At 34.0% G+C, this 24,588-nt stretch overlaps 1 protein-coding gene across 5 annotated transcripts in view; it reads right to left on the bottom strand.

Moving 5' to 3' along the window:
- LOC123307435 (nucleolar protein 4) overlaps nucleotides 1-24,588 on the bottom strand; it is a 257,824-nt gene that overhangs the window by 112,130 nt on the left and 121,106 nt on the right. For all 5 annotated transcript variants that reach the window (XM_044889747.1, XM_044889748.1, XM_044889746.1 and 2 more), the window contains exons 2-3: nucleotides 20,086-20,217; nucleotides 14,929-15,588 (exon numbers count right to left, since the gene is read on the bottom strand). In XM_044889747.1, coding sequence (XP_044745682.1) covers nucleotides 14,929-15,588; nucleotides 20,086-20,217 — 792 coding nt within the window. The remainder of the gene's footprint in view (nucleotides 1-14,928; nucleotides 15,589-20,085; nucleotides 20,218-24,588) is intronic.

Raw genomic sequence — 24,588 nt, forward strand, 5'->3', positions numbered from 1 at the left:
GAGCCTGGATGAAAAATGTTTCAAATAAAAATTTCTTAGTCTTGAGGACATCGAATTCAGACATTTAATTCAACCTTGGAGTTTGATTGCAAGGTAATTTCAAGTTCAAGCAGATTTTTTGAGTGGGAAATAAACATTTTTCTTCGCAGAATTTTATTCTCAGTAAAAAACTACGAACGTTCGTTTGGTCCATTTCATTTTTGCCATAAAATAAATCGTCGTGGAGATATGAGTGAGTATCCACGGAGAAACGAATAACAGATCAAAAATTAATTTTACAATTAAAAGACTCAAACCAACCATTAAAAGTTTAAAATTATATAGCAATGCATCTGTTTGAATTGGTAAAAATTCTAAATTCAGCACGCGGTGAGATTTTATTATTAACTCATATGTACGGTTTGAAAAAAAAACGGAAACAAACTACTTTGTCTTTTTGAATATCTCCATATGGAATACAAAAAAAAAGATTTTATGAGAAATAACTTTGATATACTTTATCATGACTATTTTGAGCATGAAACATTTGATATTTCCAGAGAAATTCATTTCACGAAGATACAAAATTTGCATAGTTTTTTCCGAAGATAAATATTTTGCAAAAAATGTTCCGTATTCAAAAAATCTATTCGACCTTGAAATCCTAGTCCAGATTCAATAACTGCATTCGATGTCTGCTAAAAACTATGAATCTTTCATTTGAAACATTATTAATTCATCCAGGCTTGTTCCATCTCCCACTTCATATCTCCAGAGCAATTCCTTTTATGGAAACAACGAAAGAAAAAATGTTGTTAGTTATATTATATTAGATTTATAATCTGCAAAGGAAAGTGTGTACTTATTCCCTAATAAAAAACTGAAAAATACGCATTAATTCAGATGCATACTACCCGCTGATATGAATATCAACAAGTGTTACGATCTGAATTGAACTAGCCAAATTGCTAGTCAGGGCACCAAAAGTCTATAGATTATTTTGAAAACTTTTAGTTTGGTTGTTTCGATATTTCTCGCTTATCTTATCTTATATTCCCTCAACTTTGTTGAATTCATTAAATTGCTGTTATCGTAAATTGTGTCTAATTATTCCACCCAATAACTCATAATAATTATAAATCACAGTCCTTTGTGACCACCCAACACACTAAACGCGTAGTATTAGTTATTTATTTTCTCTGTTCCACTGTCTCACTCAAATATTAATCCTACTTTTTCTTCGAATATGCCTGCTAGATATTTGAACTTATTCACTGTTCTACTTCTTCCGTGGTTGATATTGCCATCCCATTGATCTTGTATTTATTATTCATCTTTAGTGAGTAAAGTGTAACGCACAAGATTTATATCTTCAGTATTTACCAAATAGCGGAGATTTATTCTGAATATCGGAACTTTTTATGTATTATTGAGGAGTTTGTAATGCACCTTCCACGATGGAATTCACTAACACCCTGTATACTGGAACTTTCGAAATTTTTGCACATTTTCAGATATATCTATGTTTTAGATTGATTTATTCCACGTAATTGCACGTAATTTCTTAAAATTTTATCGACATTAGCTTGCATATCTTACAGTCAGCATAAAATAATTTTTGTTATCCAATTGACATTTCAACTTTTCTTGCATTCATTTCATAATTCAACCAAATTCGCATTAATTCATTGCAAAGGTTCAATTATCTTTTCCAAGGGAGGGAATTCTTGACATTGTAAACAGAAAATAAGAAGTTTGAAGTACGTCTGAGAATGATGAAGAATCTTTAAAATTGAAGAATATAGATACCGATAACTTTCAGATTTATGGCACCGATTTATGACACTCACCGGATTTGACTAATAACTTATATCCTCTACCAATCACAACTTTTCGGCCATGTCCATACAATACAATACCACACACAAGAAGTATTTTTAATACTTACTTACTGCTTCGTGGTTATCTGGATTTATTGTTTATTGGTAAAATATGTAGTGTAAACTCTTTTTCCTTTCCTTACTAATAAACTTTGTTATTATTATTAGTAGTATTTGCGACGAGAGCATTGTGACTCTGCACTAGGTTGTCCTGTTGAGCGGATTTCAGGTGAAACACACTGTATAGCTCGAACGAGAACTGTCCATTCAATAGGAAATAATTTCCTTCCGGTTAGGTCACCCCTTGCTCTGTACGTTGTTAATGAGGGAAAAGGGCCAACTATCAATGAAGAAGGGGCCTTGTTGGCCGGACGTATATCGAACCCTCGTCTATAGTCTTATGAAAATTGGTATCCTAAATATACTTGAGCTGAAGCTCAGTATAAATAGGATTTTGAGGGATGTGCGTCCATCAAATCAGCACACCCACTAAATATCATCATGGAAGTTCATCGCGAAAGAAGGCGGCAGTGGGTACATAGGAAATTGTAAATTATTTTTATTCCATCATTTTAACTGCTGAGTGTGATTTATTTATCACTAGCTGACCTGTCAGGCGCTGACCTGTCATAACGAAGAAATATTTAATAACTGAAGTAAAATGAAAAATGCAAAATATTAAGTTAGAATGAAAAGTAAAGAAACTAGAGAACTAAATAATAGAGTATACTCTAAGAAAGTACTCGGTTGGCCATGGAAATTTGTCAGCTTCCACACTATACGCGTATAGTACGAAAATGTAAGGTTATAATGCTTGTCAAAATATTTTTGGGTCTTAAATCAGCTCTATGTTGTCCGTTCTACGTAAAACTGTCAGTAATTGAAGTTATTACATTTAGGATCTATCCTATAGTGGAAACATTTGTCAACTAAGATATGAGTCGCTTAGATTAAGATGAACCATAACCGTCTGATATATATGTTTATATAGTATTCAGAATAATGTAGAATCATGGATACTGCTTGAATGAGCAGCCCTCATTTCTCAATATCACTGATACTCTCTGTTTCATCTCTTTTTCAATCACTTTTATTATACCAATTTATTAGTTGCGGCAACGTCCTGTTGACATTAACGACATTTCATGAATGCCAACCTTACCCCATTCTAGTTACAAAAACTTAAGAAAATTATTTTATGGCCAACCGAGTGCTATTATAAAAGTGAATGGAGTATACATATTTACACATAGAATATCATGTTTTTGTTATCTCTGTTGCACAAACAACTAATGTTGAGGGTTTGTCAGCACACGAATAGGCTACATACAATTGACCGTGTGAAAAGCATGGATTTTCGTACGATGAATTTATTGACCTAGTATCTTTCTAACTGAAATTGAACTTACAGAACTTACCGTCTAAACGAAATTTGAAGTGAATGGAAAAGTACACACCATAATCGCGTATACATATAGTACTCAAAATTAATATACCCACTGATCGTTTAAACTCACAATAAACAATTAAATGATGACCAAAATGCTGACTTTTTAAACGTTAAATCAATATCGAGATGGTCTTGTTGATTAAGTTTAATTGTCAACCGACAGCAAGTGTCAATCACTTGGTCGTAGAGGATAAGTCGAACATACATTTGTGTGCGAAATTCAAATTCCGTTTAGTTTTCTTTTTTTTTAGTTTCCTAGGAAACTTTTCCGAATTTTTCTTCCGTTAAAACGTTTTTTCATACTTGACGAATTAAGTAAGCAAACTTCACCACGTTGGTAAGGGGTTTCGTATGTTATTTATAATGGTTTGTCACATGAGATTAAAACACGTAATAACCACAGAAGTTTCAAAAACTATCGTAGAAACTTGTTTTTTTTTTCAATTATTATTATGAGTAAATCTCAAGGTTGAATAATGCTACACTGACTTCTCAAAACTTGTGCTCAAGAAATGGAAAAAAAATTTAGTGTGTCCCGTTTACACTTTTGGGGTTTATCTTTGTTGGTTACCCAGTGTGTCTGTAGATTTACACACAAAGTAAATAGACCAAGAACCAAGACGGTTCATTCACTGAAAAGGCCACGAAGGTTTGTAGTAAATGTTTAATGCTTGCTACTAATTTTTATGAATTTTCAATTGGATTGAATACAATCCCAATGTATAAAAGTAGTATAAAATTTATTTAATTTTTACTTTTCAGATGCGAATAGTGAAAAACAATTGAAGATAACAGAAGTTGTGAATAAAAATGAATAATTTCACGGGCAATTTCACACTTGGCCTATTTCAATCAGATCACCATAATCAGATCAGCATAATTCACTTTTTAGTTATTTACCTGGATAAAGGTTAGTTTGAAATTCGAAGTTTCAAAACTGGGGGTTTTCTTATTCTAGTCTGACTCTACATGTGTGTGATATTCATTTTAAGTAGTCGATATAAGTATTTTAAATAGAGCTCTTTTTGGTGTACGCAAAACAGCGTGTAGGTACCTACGGAATTTGGGATAATGACGTCATCGATATTGTTCTGATAGGAAACCCTATTCCTTTAATTCGTATAACAAGTTAGATATGCGTACCAAATATAAAATTTTCCTTCCTTTTCGTCAAAAATTCAACAAACATCAACTAATTCAAAAATGAAGTAATTTTACTCACCTAAATGGAACAACAACCCAGGAAGTTTGAAAATCGAAAGTCAACAGTTTGTTTTTCAGTCAGTTCATATACCCCTCTTTGCATAAAATGAAATGATAATTGAGACGTACTTACTCGTTTAGCGTAATAGAGATTAGTTACAGCCATATTGTAAATCAATAGAATGAATTATGTTTACTCGCATGCACCTAACATTCTGATTTTACTGTGAATTTATTACTACCTTGCGTTTATTAGGTATAGCAAATACCTATAATGCATCTTGTTCACTGGGACATCGGAGATGAATTGATATTTCAGATATAATTTTTTACATAATCCATACAGGGTGTGTACATAGGCCATAGCTACCGACATGAGTATTTTTACAAACAATAGGCCGGACAATGACTGTATTCTAACAATATTTCCATATGGAAACAGGTGTCCGAAAATAAAATTCACATAAAAACCAATTCTAGTGATATTACATGAAATGAAAACAGCAGTAGAGAGTAAATCAATAACAGTAAAATAAAGAAAGCTACTTATAAAGGGTGCGACAGAGCCGATTGATAAAATTCGAAGGGTCCTTGCTCGGGCTGTGGTGGGGGCAGTTAGGTGCGGAGGGCTCTTTGTGTACCTTAGGGCATGTAATTTTTGGTCGGCGCCATGCCATGATTTGTAGCAAAATCAATGGGATGTAAGGGGGAAGGATGCGTTTTATAGCCTCTGCTCTCAAATGCCAACCTCACCTACTCGCAGTGCACCCTGTTCTTACGAACGAGGCTCTGGCGACCGAACATGAGCGGTATAACTCTGTTTCCCATAATTACCTAGCCTAAACATTTGCTTGAGCAGGAAATGGCTCTCAGCGTTGCTTAAGTTACGTCTTAGACCTTGTCGTCTCAGGATACCTATGCCACAAGATAATCTAGGCGAAACTGCAACCAAAGTTGCAGATGGAGCGTCCACATTCTGAGGATGCAAGACACAAGACTCCCCAAAAGTCACCAAAAGTTTTCATCATGAGCTGTGCCACCCTTGGCAAAACAAAATTACCTTCAGAATAACTATTATAGCTAAATCTGTCACACTACACTTATGTGGATCTTTTAAACAGAGTTGTATTCAGCCAAAGTACCAATCTGTCAAACTTCACAGATACTTTTTAATTTTTGAACATCAAATTACTCGAAAACGGCGCACTATACAAGAAAATATAAAGAATACTCATATTTTACAAAAAGCTCAAACATTCATTAGATAGCGTCCAACTTAGTTTCATGAGTTGGGTTCTTTGAATTTTTGGTATTTTTATGGTACAGGGTGTCCGACTTAAATTGTCCCTATACCTTATTGTGGAAACTAATAAAGGAGCTAGAAGAAAAAGTTAAATACTAAACTTGTCTTTAACTGATTGAACTTTTATTTTTTATAACCCACCTTAATACAGGGTGCTCCGTTTTTTTCCCTGTTGGTATCAACTTTCTATGATAAATGGCACACCCTGTATATTATTGCATTTTTGAAATCCTTGTCAAATTTTATGTAACTTTGATATGACAACCATGGACCTATATAGCACCGATCCTGAGATATTTGACTTTTTCCTATAACCTATAACTTCAATAAAATAATGTAATGTTACACTCAATTGGAATAAATATCGAAAAAAATCTCTATGATAAATTTTAATATAACTGATAAAAAGTTCTCAAATTGAGTTCCATTATTCTGTAAACAAATATTTCTTTTTCAAACAGAATTCACTGAATTCAACAGCATAACTGGGGAAATATCTTTGATGTCGTTCCTGACTCTGAATCAGCCCTATTTATGACTGCATGGAGTCTTGAAAATTTTATTTTCAACATATCCCCATACGAAGAAATCTTAAGGATTGAGGTCTGGTGATCTTGTTGGTCAGGCAATAGGACCATGCGTTTCCATCCACTAATTCTCGAATAAATTATTCAATTTGATTTTAGTTCGTTGCGAATTATGGGCAGGTGCGCCATCCTGATGATAAGAAACAAAATTCTCTGAAATATTCAAATAAGCCTGCGTATCCAAATTTTCTTCATATATTTTAGGTCCCAGAAATCTTCCGTTCACAATTGCAAGCCATACATTGAATCCAAACCGTCCTTGCCTGTTTATTTGTCTACAAATATTTTCATTTTGGTTGGACTGATAGGGTTCATTATGTCTATTGAATAGCCCATCACTATTGATTCTCACTTGTTCTATCCATATAACTTTATGATCGGAAAGATTGAATTCGTATCATAGAGATGGAGATTTATTGGTAGTGGACAATTTTGTGTGTCAATGGTTTCATAGAATTCTATCAAAAATGCAAATTTTACAAAAATGGTTAATTTGCCTTGAGTAAGAAAGTGATATATCGACATATGTATAGTCCATTCAAGAATGATTGACATCCTAGTAGGTCTTGAAGGTCCAGGCGTAGCTTAATATCTGGTCACAAAAGATCTTTAAAAATTTCTGTACTGTCAATCACAGAACTGGAATATATTAATATAACCTAGAAAAGTATATGAAAATAAGAAATATTCAGATTTGTAGCATATTAATCAGCATTCAAATTTGACACAATTATGTTTCCAATTTATACGATTAAATTAAGAGCATAAACAGCTGTACAAAATTCAAAAAACAGTCGGTAAGTGCATAGATTCACATATAATAGGTCTATAGATCAATGTTCATTCACAAATACTAACATCAATTCCGCAACACAAAATCTCAACTTATGGGCTATTACCAACTTAAATTCGATTTTCCATAGCCACCCGAGATGTCAATCATTCTTGAATGGACTATATGTAAAATAACGAAGTTGTTTTTTTTTCCGCCCTTAGTACAAGACATAAAAAAAGTTAAATATGGTACCGTATTTCCAATAAAAATGTACCCGTAGAAAGTTTTTACCGTTTTCAGATATTTTCGAAAATAAAGAAGTTACGTTTTCGAAATCGACAAAATATTAAAAATTTGGTCAAATCTTCCAGACAAATGAAGATATCGTGAAACGATTTTCAGTTATGGACTTTTCACGAAAAACGAGGACCGCTCCTCTCAAAGTTTTTACCTATCTAGTTTAGAAGTACCAGAAACAGCAAAAATCAAGCAATTTGGGATACAGGGTATCCCAAATTGCTCTTGTTTCGATTTCAAAAACATAATTTTTTTTCACATTTTAATTTTTACTGTATTATCAATGTTCAAAATTATTCAGTTTATGCATTGTAGTGTAACAAATATTCTGCGTTAAAAAAATCAAGAAAATCCGTCTTTTACCAACGAATTACGATTCTTAAACGCAAACTCAGAAACAAGCAACCTTCCATTCAAACGTATCTTTTCTCATAAGTTTGACGGTCGTCATCAGCATGATATCAAATCAATATTTCTCCTTGCCATCGCAGATAGCGCGTATCAAATTTCTTTTTGTTTCATCAAAGGAGGCTCCCTCGAAAATCCGAAGAATGGGAGAACGATCAGCAGGCGAACCGCTGCTCCCCGACAAAGGACATCTATCCTTGAACCGACGTCATGAGGGTCTTATCCTTGCCGTCCGATGCTCATGATTCATCCTTTCAGTGACCAACCTTTTTCGTCCCCAGACCCCAGCTCCTCCAGCCGATGAGCATCCTCTAACCCTCCCCCTTGCTTTCGGGACAGAGACCCTCATCTCCGAAACTTTCATATATACACACGACGGACGTTCTCCGGATTTTGTTTACGGAGGGCCGAGAACATCCGCATTAATTGCGAAGCCGCAAAAAAAGAACTCGGATGGACGTGAACGGGGTTTAGGGTTTCTCCCTCAGGGGTGGGTCTGTCTCGTCACAGGAAGGGAACGGAACAGAATTCCACGAGTGTTGTTTTCCGTTGCTGCTTTATTATTTCCAATAATGGACCATTAGAATCGAAAGAAAAAATTATAACATAAACATAGATCTCAAATTAGACACTTGTACAGGGTCATTCTATCTTTTTACCCAAAATTATACTACAGTACTTCCATTAAAGATATTTTCAATGTCTTATGCGGGGTCACGGAAAAATCTGAAATATTTTTAAGTTTCTTTTCTAATGGATGTAATTGTCAACTTCATTAAGGATTTTCAGATATCCCACAGAGTTTTGATGAGATTTCGACAAATATTCCCATTTTTCTCTAAACGGAATGATCACAAAGAAGGTTATAAACTCCATTCCCTTTTATTTTAGCACTCGGTTGACCATGGATATTTGACACATTCCACTCTGTATAGACCGAAAATGTAAAATGTGGGGTTATGACGCTTGTCCAAACATTTTTGGGTTTTGAATCAGCGCTATATTTGTCTGAATGGCCTAAGCAGCCGTGGACATAGGAAAAGAAAGAAGAAGAAGAAATCAGCGCTATGTTGTCCGTTCTACGTAAAAGTCTCAGTAATTACGTATTTTATCACAATGTCGAATCACTCTGGAAAATATGAAGTCGAAAATATGTGTCGAACATAATTGACGTTTATACAAACTGATTGAAGGCATACCAAGTCAAGTTATTTGCATGGAAAATATAAGAGATCAGTTTTTGAATACAGGGTGTTTCCTAATTGAATGTCAATATTTATGGGGATGATTTTTAGGCCCATTTTAAGAAAAAACTTCATATGAACATATGTCTCACCTTTTGAGATACAAGGTGGTATTATTTAGAGAATCAGTGGCACGCCACTGACCGTACTCAACTATGAGCAAATTTGACCTCTTGAATTTTTTTAGTCCGACGCACAGGTTTCATCTAAAAAAATTAAATCTACGTATGTCACTGCATGGTGATATTGTCATTTATGTATGTATTAAGGATATTGTTATTATCATGCAGAGAAACGGTTTCTATTTTTTCAAGCGGAAATCGTGAATCCGATTGAAAAAAGTCAAGTGATCATGTTTGGTAAGAAATGATTGGGAATTTCAAAAATAATTTTTATTTTAGGAAAAATCTGTGGCGTATCATCACTGCCAAAATAGGTAGGTCAAATTACGTACGAACGCCACTGGTGGCAATTAAGAAAAAAGTGATACATTAAAAAATGCCTCTCGATTCATAGTATACATGTATGACAAGATTCATTGAAATATTTGAAGTGGTATTGTAGATATTGATAATAAATGATTTATTTTTGAAAACTAAGACGTTTAGGACATATGTTCATATAAAGTTTTTTTCTTAAAATGCGCCCAAAAATCACTTCCATAAGTATTAACATTCAATTAGGAAACACCCTGTATATTTAATTCTGCTATGGAAGAAAACTTAATTATTGACACATAATATGCAGTAGTTTGAGGAGAGTTAATGTTGGTTATCTTTTTCGGCCAAAGGTTGAAGACGTTACATCAGATGTAGATTTTAAAAAAATCAACCCGAACATGAAATGCAGTGGGTATCTCTCGAAAGAATTAACGGATAATAGAAGAATGTTGAATTCTTCAACAAAAAATCATATTGCATCAATGGAAGTCAAAATAATAAAAGAAAGTTTCAAGGCAAGAGGAAATTCACCTTTAAAAAAAATTTCACATGGATTAACGATTAACAGGATAACTGGCTCGTATTTGTGGCTGTTTATTCTTTATATTTTGATGAAATAATAATTATCACATATTTATTGATCCCTTAAGATATGGCCAGATGAAAAATAGAAAAATTAATTTTCTGAAACTTATACTACGATGACATTAATCGAAAATCCTGTAGTAACTTTTTCCATTCGTTCATCCTAAAAAAACTTCTCAAATGATACCACTTTTTTGGGTTTCCCAATAGAAGGAAATTCTTTGTCATCATCTTCATTCACAATCTTTCTGATTGTGGAAACATTCAGCTAAAATATAAATTCACTTACATTGAATATGTTCGCTACCGTCTGATATATATTGCAGATATTAGAATATCAGGGTTACCTACTATTGTATTTGGATGAGCGGACCTGAATTCAAAATAGTACTGAAAGCCTGACTTCTCTCTATTTCAATCACTTTCGGCATTTTTGTAATATTAATTAATATAAGTTGTGGCAACGGCGTTATGACATTAACGACATTTCATGAGTGCCACCCTTACAAAACTTGAGAAAAATTATTTCATGGCCGACCGAGTACTAAAATAAAATTGAATATAGTATAGCTAACCCTTCAATATTAGGAAAGATGAAATTCTGGACTAACTTCTTAACTATAATTTTTGAAGCCACATAATGTAATTTTGACAGAGAATTCATAAAAACTAATTGTGTAACAGTTTTTATCACAAACTCTCTGATTTCATTAAATCGAATCATGAACTCCTCAAAACCATTAAAAAATGCCCTAGCAACAATATGCATAAAATTGACCATTGTCGATATATTCAAGAAATAAAACGTTTCTTAAGTGATTACCGCATTAATTTCTAATCATTATCAAATAATTCAATATTGGAAATAGAAATGGTTCACATCAGGAAACAGTTTATTTCTTTGCCGGTCCAGAAAGTAGGCTTCTTCAGGAAAAAGCCTAATCAGGATTGGGATTCTTTTCAAGACTTAAGATTTTTGCTTATTGAAATAAGGCGTATGGGACACATTTCTCTCTCTGAAACAAAAACTACAGGAAATACGATATCTAAGTTTTGTGTGTGATGTGATTTTTTTCCTCTTTTTAATTATTTTAATCTTTTCTTTTTGTTTTATCTGTTAAACAATGGTACTAACCAACTTGGATAGATTAATATTTGAGTCTATTTAATATCATTGAAATTTTAGACGAGTAACACCCTTGAGTATTCATTGAATACTCAAAGGTAACACATAAATTAATATTTCGTCAGATTTCTGGTTGTTAAGGTTTTTCAAGTGTTTGCTTTAATCTGACTGACAAATGATATACGGGGAACTTAATAAATACTCCATTCACTTTTATAAAAGCACTCGATTGGCCATGAAATAATTTTCTCGAGTTTTTGTTACTACAAATGAGTAAGGTCGGCTCTCATGAAATGTCGTTAATATCATACCAACTTTGCCACAACTTATATCAATTGATATTACAAAAATGCCGAAACGGATTGAAAAAGAGGCAGTGTATTAGTGCTATTCAGAATGGAGGGCCGCTCATTCAAATAGTAACCCTGATATTTTAAAATTTACAATAATATAAGGCGGTATCAAACATATTCAATGTGAGTAAATTTAAATAATGTTTCATCTGAATCTAAACGACTTATATTTTAATTGAATATTTCCACAATTAGAAAGATTGTCAATGAAGAGAATTACAAACAAATTCCATTCGAAGACACAAAGAGTTGGTAGCATTTGAGGACTTTATTTTGAGACAAAAAGTTACTACAGTGTTGAGGATATTCGATGAATGTCGTAGAATAAGTTCCAGAAATTTATTTTTCTATTTTTCATTTGATCTTAGTCCTATACATTGTGAATGTCTTAAGGGATCAATTAATATATATTATATTGAAGTATTTAAGAAGGGACAGCCATAAATACGAGCCAGTGTCCTGTCAATCGTTAATTTATGTGAAATATTTGTCTAAAGGTGAAGTTTCTTTTGCTGTAGAACTCCCTTTAATTATTTAGAGTTTCATACTTGCAAATATCCATTAAATTCCTTTGAAAGATACCCATTCCCTACTACTACATCAGATGCATTTCATCTTTGGATTGATTTTTTCGATTCAAGAGCTCATATAAAGTCTTCAACCTTTGGCCAAAAAAGATAACTGACTCAACTTTCCTCAAGCAACTGCACGTTTGAATAATTTAATTATCTTCCAAAGCAGAAATAAATATATTTTAACACTGATTTCCTGTCCTTTTCATGCAAATAACAATATTTTAAATCGCTTCAATCAGTTCGTATAAACGTCAATTATTTTCGACTTCATATTTCATGACATGGTGATAAAATAGGTAATTACTGAAACTTTTACGTAAAACGGACAACCCAGCTTCGATAAAAAACCAAAAAATGCTTTGACAAGCGTTATAACCTCACATTTTCGTACTGTACAGTGTGGAATGTGTCAAATTTCCAACCTAGTGCTTTTATGAAAGTAAATGGTGTATATGCGAGGGGGTGTTTCAGTGGTCCGAATCAGTATCTATTTCATCAATGATTTTTCCTACTCGGTCATTTCGATAGGTTATTTTTGAGGTTTTCGAGGTTTCTACCCTATGTAGAAATGACTCACTTTTAAAACCAACTTGTATTATACAATGAAATTGATGTATTTCTCCATCGGCGTGTAGATTATAGTAAGAAAAGATGAACACACTGGTTTTTGATTATATATTTAATCAGCTATCGATTTCGGCAAAATACTTATACCATCATCAGGATGTCCTGAAATGACACTCATGTGCAAAAGAAAAATAAATATTTCAAGAAAACCTTACTGTCATGAAACACAGAAACAAGCTGCAACTTATAAGATGTAGTACAAACATAACATAAATGAATTTTCACTTAAAATGGAAAATTTCATTAGTCCAAGACATAAATTAAAATGGTAAACAACATATTGGCTGGAGGACAGATGTAGATTCATAACAGCCATGCGTCACATAAGGGCCGCACATAAAATATAAACATAGAGATAAAAAGTTATTTTTCAGGCTATCGTCCCTAAATTAACGTTTTCAAGATATTATGTAACGGAAACTCTTTTACATCGTTTACAAGGTTGATGTCATCCTGATGTCCAAATACGCTTGGTTTGTTCGACATCTTGATTAAAGATTTCTATGTCAGTGGATTGGAGGGAGGAAGCCACAGTCATGGTTGTTTTGAAGCTCAAAATGTCGATTTTTCACAAAAAAACACTACAAGTGCCATGAAAACACCACTTCATTTACAAATACTTAGTTAAGAATATATTTCTAGAACTAATGCATAAAATGAAAAAACAATTACTGTGCTGAAATCAGTATAAAAATACCTTTCAAATGAGGTATAACTCACCCCATCTTCCCTATTCAAAAATTGGGGGTGAGGGTTGTAGTAGCAAGGGTTGAAGCGCTATGCGTCCGTAACCTACATCTTAAGTTGTCCCCCTCGAAACAGAAATCGACCTGTCCGAGCATTTCTATCGAAAAAATTTATTTCGTCTGTAATCTCGTCTGTTTCGTTTTCAAATGGCCACCCTGTATAACTTCTATGTTACTAATAAAGGTGGTAATACTCTGGGTAATATTCTAGTTAACAACAAACCAAAAATAAAAACTGAACAAAAGAGTGGAGTCTACAAGATTGATTGTGAAGAATGTCAGAATGTTCAGATTTTCTGAACACGTGAAGAATAAACCTCCATCGGCACTAGGAAACCACCTCACATTGACAGTAACCATAAAACTTCAATCCATAATCTCAGTATTCTTCACTACGAAAGGAATTTTTATCGTTTGACCCTTTTAGAACAATTGGAAATTTTGAGAAGAAAGGATGACAGCAACCTTGTAAACGATGTAAAAGAGTTTCCGTTACATAATATTTTGAAAACGTTAATTTAGGGATGATAGCCTGAAAAATAACTTTTTATCTCTATGTTTATATTTTCTGTGCGGCCCTTATGTGACGCATGGCTGTTATGTATCTACATCTGTCCTCCAGCCAATATGTTGTTTACCATTTTAATTTATGTCTTGGACTAATGAAATTTTCCATTTTAAGTGAAAATTCATTTATGTTATGTTTGTACTACATCTTATAAGTTGCAGCTTGTTTCTGTGTTTCATGACAGTAAGCTTTTCTTGAAATATTTATTTTTCTTTTGCACATGAGTGTCATTTCAGGACAGCCTGATGATGGTATAAGTATTTTGCCGAAATCGATAGCTGATTAAATATATAATTAAAAACCAGTGTGTTCATCTTTTCTTACTTGTATTATACAATTTGTGATAGTATGATTTATCATTACAGCCTGATCGTACAGTATATCCGCGTTTTTCGAAATATCTTTATTATATTTCTTATATAGGTATGATTATTGCAAGAAACCAACAAATTCACAATTTTATGACGCCAGGTGACAAATTAACTTAGAAAGAATTCAAAAGAGACGAATATTTCTCCACATTGAATGTCGCGCAGCTTAAAGAATTACCGTATTTCGGTAATAATTAGTACAAATGTAAAAAAAAACAAGAAAAAATAATTTTTACCTCATTTTAATTAGAAAAAAATAATCAAATTAAATCAATAAATATATAATACTCAAGAAAATATTAATAACGTATTTTTATGTGAATCATTGTATAGAATATAATATATTGGTTAATTATAAGAGTAGTAATCCGATATTAGTTCATGCAAGAGACCTTCAATCAGTGAACTCACGTTTCTCTTTTCAAATTTCAAGGCATCTTCATCGCTGCATCCCAAACTTCTCATGTATTTCAGGTAAGTTGTCGTTATAGGCATACTGTAGTCGATTTCTCCAGGCATCAACAGATTGTCAGAGTTCTCCCTTTCTTTCTTGACACTTTGTAAAGGAGACCAGAGTTTGGGAGTAGGCGAAGTACTGGCCTTGGTACACTCGGATTTGACCTCTTTCAACTTCGGTGGGCTTTTTGGGGGATCTTTGGAGGTGAGATTGCAGACGTCTAATGGGTTACTCGATTTCTTCGTTTCGGTGAAATGCTGAACCTGTCTCTCGTCATATTGGGGCGCCTGGGTTAGGCTAAGATTTTTCTTCGTTATATCCAGGTTTTTGTCCGAAGAACAATTCTCGAGTAAACTTGACGAGGTTCGACATGATTTGCTCAGATCCAGATATGTCAATTCTGATCCTTGGGTATTATGAACTACCACTATGGGAGGGGCTGTGATAGTCAGAGGTTGCGGCGTGGAGTGTACCAAAGGTAGCGTGGGGCTAGGGCTGGGGGTTGGCAGAACTGATGAAGGGGAAGGCGAGCGAGGGTGCTTCTGACATTCCGTGCATCCCAGTAGGAAACGTGTGACAGCTTCTCGCGGCAGGAATGCATACGTCTCGGTTATCTGAAACACAAACAAAGTATAGTTAGCGTGGCGTGACAATCGAATCTACTCATTTTCATGGAAAGCGAAATAGAGCTCTAGTTATTTTCAAATATTACGTTGAACTTTCGATTCATGTTTTATGAGATTCAATCGATATGCAGAATGCGGAAAAGTAAGGCACAAAATTCATATTTTTGTATTTGTGTTTGCAGGAACATGCTCGAAGAGGATACTTTTCATTTTAAATTACTCAACTTTTCATTAGGAATTTGTCAGCCACTCTCTAGGAGGAGTGGGGTGTGGTTGTCATGTGGGTCATTTTTTCAAATGAGAATCCTGACATATCATAGACCTTTTGTTGTTGAGGATAATTTGCTCCTAGTTGTTTTTTCATCAACCCTTTTTATTATAGAGATGAAATGGTTCGTATTTCTACTTTTTTTATGTATTTTGACGTCAATCATATACATATCAGGACTGATTGTTGCTTTAGAAATGTTACGAAAAACATGAATTTTTCTGAATTACAAAAATGTCATTGATACGTTGAACTGTACAATCACACCCTGAAGTGTATGTTGCAGACTTACAAAAGAATAAAATTCGAATTCAATAAGTTCAATCACTAAATCCATATTCTGAAAATAGGTGGGTAAGAAACCATTCAATTATCAAATTGTCCTCAGCAACAAAAGTTCCGTCCATTTTTGACCCAAAAAACTCGAGTATAAATGAAATGAGAGGTTATCATTGAAATAGATTATCTCAATTACAAAAATAAATGAACATGTCATTGATACGTTTAACTGTACAATCAGAAGCTGAAGTGTATGTTGTAGACTTACAAAAGAATAAAAATTCGAATTCAATAAGTTTAATCACTAAATCCATATTTTGAAAATAGGTGAGAGAGAAACCATTCAATTATCAAATCGTCCTCAGCAACAAAAGTTCCATCCATTTTTGACCCAAAAAACTCGATTACAAATGAAATGAAATGAAATGAAATGAAATGAAATGAAATGAAATGAAATGAAATGAAATGAAATGAAATGAAATGAAATGAAATGAAATGAAATGAAATGAAATGAAATGAAATGAAATGAAATGAAATGAAATGAAATGAAATGAAATGAAATGAAATGAAATGAAATGAAATGAAATGAAATGAAATGAGATAACAGCGAAAGTAGTGAAAGAAGCAATGTGGAATTTATCTCGAGAATATGGGAATATTATTCGACACATTTCCAAAATATTTAGTAGTTATGTTGTAAATTTTTTGACCAAAAAAGTATAATTTTTTTTGTCCAAAAAAGTAGTCGATCATGTTTTTGATTTACCCTAGTATATCGTGAATTTTGAAGAACGTTAACAATGTTCAAAATTTGTAATAGAATTGAAATGGCGCTTTCCGTAGAAAAATGGGGCAACTGGTTGCCAAATTTGAAGCTACTGTTTCGGAAACAAAAAAGGGTGCATGAAAGGGACGAAGCAAGGGACATGGCTGTCTAATGTCATGTAGCAATGGATAAGACCTTTAGTATTAGAAAAATGTCTGATGTATCTGATGTTTCACGCATAACAATCATGAGAAAACAACATAAATTCCATCCTTATAAGATACGATTGGTTTAGGAACTGAATGAGGATGATCCCGATCGCCGACTCCAGTTCTGTGAAGTGGTCAGAGAAATGATTAACAGTAATCAAAACTATATGTGTTTATTTCACCTACACGGCATTGTAAATCGACATAACCTACCGACAGTTATGAAAATCCAAAATGATTTCGTGAGGTGCATACCCAGCTTAGCCAAAAATTAAATGTAAGGGCAGGTACTTATAGAAATCACATAATCGGGCCTTTTTTATACCCGGTAATCTCACTGGCCATATTTATTTAGATCTAATGAAGAACGCTATTTATCCACCCCTCGTGCAAGTATTGGAGAATAGAGAAGTCGATGAAACGATTATTTTCCAATAAGATGATCTTCAACATGAGATATCGCAACACCCCTCATCCCTATTCAAAATTAAGGGGTTGTGCTCACCCCTGTTAGGGAATTGAAGTTACGGGGATGCAGACAGTGGAAAAGTTGTTCTTCCTCGAATAAGAAATGGAAGGGTCACAGCGATTTTCCACATTTGCACTTCAAACCCGGAATATATAGGTGTTGAGTTTTCATCGGACCACACAGTATATTAGCAAATTATAATAATCATTTGCTTCACCTTCACTGAGTTTTTCGAGAAGATCCTTACGTTTCATGTATTTTGAAAACTTCTCAAAAACGAAACAAAAATTTTAAATTCTAAATACAAAGTTATATTTTCACCCTAAACATTCTACATGAGGATTAATGAGTCCAGCCCTGGAATATTGAAATAGTCGATAGCTCTCTGACTAGATCTCAACCTGTATCAATAACTTCCAAGATTCAATAAATTCCGTCGATAAGTTTGGCTTTGGTGATTGTCTCAGTCAGTATCTATTCCCATGAATTTCGAAAATACTTGTATATTTCTGGGGAAAGTCAGAAATTATTTTTTATTGTCAATCCGGATTCTACGAAAGCGCTGAAGTGCCACACAAAAAAAAATCCGACTTGCAAGTCGGAATTCTGAGATACATGTCAGAATTCTGACTTGTAAATCAGAATTCTGAGATACAAGTGAAAATTCTGACTTACAACTCCGAATTCTGAGATACAAGTCAGAATTCTGAGATACAAGTCAGAATTCTGAGATACAAGTGGGAATTCTGAGATGCAGGACAGGAAGAGGGCCAAAATAGGTCTAATGACTTTTGTTTTTTTTTTGATCCGTGAATGTGTTTTTGGCTTCTTGGTGGAATTTTGGATGAATCAATAACGCCAGTTAAAACTTTTGAAAGAAAAGAGATAAGGTAGGCGTAGGTTAAGGGTCCAAATGTGCCTATATATGCCTTACATCTCAGAATTCCAACTTGCAAGTCAGAATTTGAATTTTTTCTGTGTGGCACTTCAACGCTTTCGTAAGATTCAGCTAATGCTACTCTACATCCAATAAGAGTATGTACAGTTACTCTCGGGATACCCTGTATAATCAAACACGCTGTATATGAAAAAACGGAGATCAATTGATTGCAATATCGAAAACACACTTAAAAAGAATTAAAAACTGCTTCAAAATCTACTTCGAAAAATTTATGTCTACCAGCTATTAGCATCGATTAGTAGGTACACTAAGTGATATAACCATCCAGTTAAATTAATGGGATCCCAAAAGGATCAATTACGCAATAAAGAGCTGTGATTGAGTTGTTACGGATTAGGAATTATGTGAAAATCCGCGAGGGGCAGCATACCGCCGTGAAATAGAGAGAAAGCATTATAGACATCCCTTAGAGTTGAGGCTTCCGCCCAAACAACCCCATTTCCATATTGCCAGACTACAAACGTTCAAATATATTGGGGATCAACAGGTGCGACGTAACCGGAATATGAAATAACTCCGGGCGCTGAATCTTTACTTGCTGGTCGGATGAAGGAAGATCGAACTGTTGAAACCTAATTTCCCATTTGTTACGATGATAATTCTCTTTGTATAAATACTATTCATATGAATGGAACTATTGATCCTGATCTTCCGATCGGCAAAATAAAGGAAATGAAAATATAATTTGAAAAAATTTATCGTGGGTTCAAAATAATTCTTCGTTAAGAGGGGTCTACACCGTTTTAGTGGTCAGTTCAAAAAGAGAAAATGAATGTCTTACGTCAGAAACCACTAATTTATATGGGGTTTTCATTATAATTCAATTCAATCAGTTTGTCACCTCGGAAAGTCAGAAATTTTTTTATTCGTCAAACGGAAAAACAAATTTTTAAATGTAAATTGGTGCTTCCCTGACGAAGATTCGTCTCTTATGACATTATTATGAGCGATAAAATAAGAAATGAACAGAATGATATCTAACAAGTATGTGTTAAAAGTAAAGAAGAAGAAGTTTATTACATTATTTACATTGATTACAAGAAGATTTTTTGGTTTCATCTTGAAATTCAGGGTAATATTGGTTGGAAAAGGATTGATTGATTGTTTTTATTTTTTTTTGCAAGAGTTCTTCTGATAACCCCAAAATTGAAACAAAAACAAAGATTAGATATGGTATATGTCTTCATTTAAGGAACGTAAGTTCATGGAGTTCACAGAACATAAACATCAATTATGGATGTTGAAGCTAAGGAGTTCATGAGAAATATTCGATTTTAGTGCCAAAAAATAAATACAGTTATTGGTGACAAACTCTTGATTTTATTGTTTCCAAGAGACTTTTGTGTTTCTTTCTATAACCTCAAGTTTTATCTTTTATCTGTCTACAAAAGATATTCAATGTAATCAATCCAATTCTTAGATGTTGAAGTTGTTGTGTAATTTGACAAAAATTATGTTATGTTGTTGCAACAAATTGGGGGTTTATGATTATATTCTGAAACTACTATGTCTAATGGATGATCTTCAACTTACCGTTCTGTAGGTCCTCTTCTGTCCGGCATGTTTTCCAGGTCGTCCTTCGAGTTCCACGTGAACGTTATAAATGATATCGAAGAAGTTCTCCACCACCGCAACTTTTCGGTAAACAGGATCCCCGATAGAGTTCTGAAAAAAATAAAGAAAAAAATTAGATATTTCAAAGACGAAGCGCTCAGAGAAATCCAAACTTTGGTGTTAATTTCAGGACATCTATTTGTGAAGGGTTATTATATTGAAGATGTTCTCGAGTTAGAGGGACAGTCAAAATAACTGCGATTAACATCCTCATACCTACAGAGTCGACTATTCTCATGCAGAAAGGCCAATACGTTTCTACATTTTACATATTTAGAGTTACATAAGGGCAGCTATGATTGTACATAATTTTTTTTGGGAAAAATGAACATTAGGACCTCACAGTCCCATTGAAATTCACTGTATTATCGATTGAAAACAAATTGACGTCTATTGGTCAATCAAGCGTTGATTCCCCGATCAAGCTTTCAGATCAATAAATGTCATGAAGTACCTATTTATCGAACAAATTCCGACTATGTTCTGAACCAGCTGATGAAACAGAGTAATATTTTTATATCCGAACTTCTTAATTCTTCACACGATCATAATTGAAGGACATTGATAATTGGCGAACCCAAAAATCTAAACGCCGCCTAGCGGCCAATTCATTCACCTAGTATTTAAGTAATATATCGAGTTTTACTTGTTTGAGCTTGATATTTTCATTACATATTCGGTTATCAACTATATTCAGAAGTTTTTTAGGATTTCTGAATGGAAGAATAGGTATTAAAAATATTGAGTGAGTATTTATATTATTTTCATAAAGTTGTGAAACTATTAACCATTTTTCGTTATAATTTTAGGTTAGGAGATTTCTTTGTTCTAGATGAATATTCTGATGTAGTACGACTAAGAAAGGCAATGTGAATAATCCATGATTTCGATAGTGCCGAGAAACCTGAGCAAAAAAAAAGTATAAGATTTAATTTCTGACATAATTGACGTTGTGCATGAAATTGAGTAATCTTTGAGGAATGATAATATGGTGGGAGCATTTCAGATGAAAAGTGGTGATTTGACTTGGAGTTTTGCAGGCTCCATTGAAAGAATTTCAAATTTTGCTATTTGTCAATTGAATTTGAACTGTAGAATCAGTTGTCAGGCGGTCTTGTTGAGGTGGTTGTAATTGTAGGAAAATAACTTCTGTGTTGATATTTTGTAATATGTAGTAGGTATATTTTAATCGAAAAAAATATCCCAAATATTTAAATTCATTCATTTCCACAAATTACATTAATCATGTAGGTGAAATGATCTTGATCAAACGGCACTTATATTTTCAATTACTTCACTAAGCGCCGATTACTATCATGAGATAGATAAAGATATTTTCGACAGATCGAGATATATTTTTTTATTATTAACTTAAATTATATTAGAAAGCTCAGGTCGTTGAACGCCAGATGTCGCAATAATTTATTAATTATGTACTTCGATGCCGCCACTGTCTTCCAACAAAAGGTCCTCTGCTTCATTCAGTCGGCATCGGTTGGTTGAGTTATGTGATACTGACGAGCTCAAACAAGAGCGAAACCGGTCTATCGCTACTCACCATCGATGTCGGCACGTTATCTATCATGGCCTTTCGACGTCAATCTATCTTCATCAACAAACTATTATTAAAACACCAAAATTTCCTCATTTCCTCGATGAAAATAAATCAGAGTCTACTAACCTTACTTACAAAGATTGACACTAGGTGGCTCGGGTAGAAACAGATGTACGCACCCCAGTGTCACTCTGTATATTTCCGGAAAGCTCCTAAATATCAGTAAGTCATAATCGAAATCACAACAAAATTCGATGGGAAATTCAGAAATGTTATAATTAATCGGGCATGCCATTTGAAATAACAAAGTTTGTCCGAAACTTGAAAATATTTCGGATTTTCTCAATTAAATAAGAATTGATTTCATGATCGTGAGATCTTGTATAATTTTTGGGTAAGGTCAAGAAATAATGACCTTGTATATCTATCGTGTAAAGGTCGCCACCGTCTGTAAGTTCTTCGTTGTTCGAAGTAAGGAAATAGAAAGTATTCATTTAATCACTTCATTTTTTTTTAGGTACGTACTAGATGTCTATTTATATATTTCTTCTCAAGTTTGACATATCATTAATGTCACCAATAATTTTCAGTCCCATCTTCAATAACACGGTGCATGAGTTCGTAAAAGAATAATGAATTTGGTTTTCAGTCATTAAAACGCGAGTCTTCCAGCCAAAATAATTTTGAGAGGGAAAATAAGCCATTATATAGAATTCAAAGTTAAGCCGGCGTCGTCTGCCTCCATCTCCAGGCCATTAGGATTAAAATGAATATTTGAACCGTGAACATGGGTGGCAACCATTTTTTTGTATTTTCCACCTGTCCCCAGGCTATGTCTCTACGTTAAAACCATAGTAACAGGGGGTAAAGGTCCGTTGCCGCCGCCATCGCCGCCGTTCGAAAAAGATATTTTTCCTTTGTGCAGAGGAAGAAGGTTGAGCCTGTCCCTCGTTTCGGAGAGCTACACGAGCCAGCCGCCCTTCCTCCTCAAAAGGGTCGTCCGCTCTATCGAATCCACATCAGAATTGCAGAACCGTAATCAGGACCTCTTTCACACTTCAGTTGGAACAATTTCTACTGTTTTTGATTTTGAACTAGAAACTAGGCTTAAACTACACCCTTTTCATTTGTAATTCAGATGTAACAGATTATATGATTTCTACAAAAATTAATTGTTAAACCAAGACACGTGTTTCTATATCACAATAGCATCTTCAGGTGGGTGAAGGTAAACTGAAATACACTGCGCAAAAAAATTAACGCACATTCTGAAAATCTCAATTTTAATGAATGTTAACTCTACATTGACTTAATAACTTATTTTTTATGTTCTCTCGGGAAGGTTTTGAACGAAACAAGACACATTAAATGGAAGAAAAATTCAGGATTTCACCGAATCTTATGTGAAAGAAGAGAAATGAACAATTTTCAAAATACTGGAATGCTGATAAGTGACTTAATACTTGGTATTTCCACCCCTTGCGTTAATTACATCTCGGCAAAGACGTTTCATAATCAAAATGAGTGATCTTAAAATGTTCTGATCTAATCCTTCCCAGATTTCTCCGAGTTGGATTCTTAAATCATTAAGAGTAGCTGGATGATTTTCTGAACTTCTCAGCCTTCTATTGAGGTTGTCCCAAACCTGCTCAATCGGATTGAGATCTGGACTTCTTGCTGGCCATTCCATTCGAGAGACTTCAACCTCTTCAAGGTACTCCTGAAGGATGCGCGCACGATGTGGTCTGGCATTATCGTCCATAAAAATGAAATTTTCACCAATGTATGGGGCAAATGGCACTACATGCTCTTCAAGAATGTTCCTTATATACTTATCAGCATTCATAGCTCCATTTTCAACGACCACTAGGTCTGTGCGAGCAGTCAAAGATATTCCTCCCCATACCATAATCGATTCTCCCCCGAAACCAGTAGTATTCGGGAAATTGCACTGAGCTTATCTTTCATGTGGTAAGTAAGTAAGTAAGTAAGTATTTTGCCATAAAAAACTACAAAAGTAGCATTGACACGTCAAAAAAATAATACGGTGTTTCTCTATCACAATAGCATCTTCAGGTGGGTGAAAGTAAATAAGTATCGGCCACATCAATATTATATTGTTTGGACTCTTGTTATCTAACTCAAAAAATTAAATTCTTGTCGCAAGTAAGCAAAAATAATTATTGAATCAGCTCTCTGAAAAACTGCCTTTCAAAACAAAATGGCGATATAGAGATTTACTCATCAATGTTTACATACATATTTTCATTTTGGTAACGTGAAGTGTTTCAAACAAATACGTTCAGTCGCCTTCAAAATTCCATATAGACAACTTGACGACGCACATATTTTCTAGTGACTTCATCTCAATTTTTTGCAGTGTACTTTTCCTATGGAAATTCACATTGTTTGGTATTTTTGATCGATGCAGCTATACTCCATTCACATTTATTTAAGCAGTCGGTTGGTCATGAAATAAACTACTATCTCTATCTTTCTCTAGGCAACACGTTTCTCTTTCCTTTACCGCTTCCATTGTAATTTCTATGTCTCTTGTATTTTACATGCAAATAACTGGATTTGGTATGCCTTCAATCAGTTCGTATGAACGTCAATTATGTTCATCACATTGTAATGTGGTTACCTCGGAGAAAACTTATCTCGAGCGCCAGCTATTCTTTTCACTAGGAAGAATAGCAAACCTACCAGGGTAGCTGCTAGTCCGAGACAGAGTTCGCTGTTATCTAGGGTGGGAGTGATAACGAAGTAGTCAAAATCAAATTATGTACTAGTTTATTCACACCTTCGGAAACTGATTATATGTACAGCGGATATATGTGTAGGTATGAAATATGAGCGAATCGATC

This window comes from Coccinella septempunctata, chromosome 2 (genome assembly GCF_907165205.1).
Source record: "Coccinella septempunctata chromosome 2, icCocSept1.1, whole genome shotgun sequence".
Lineage (NCBI taxonomy): Eukaryota > Metazoa > Arthropoda > Insecta > Coleoptera > Coccinellidae > Coccinella > Coccinella septempunctata.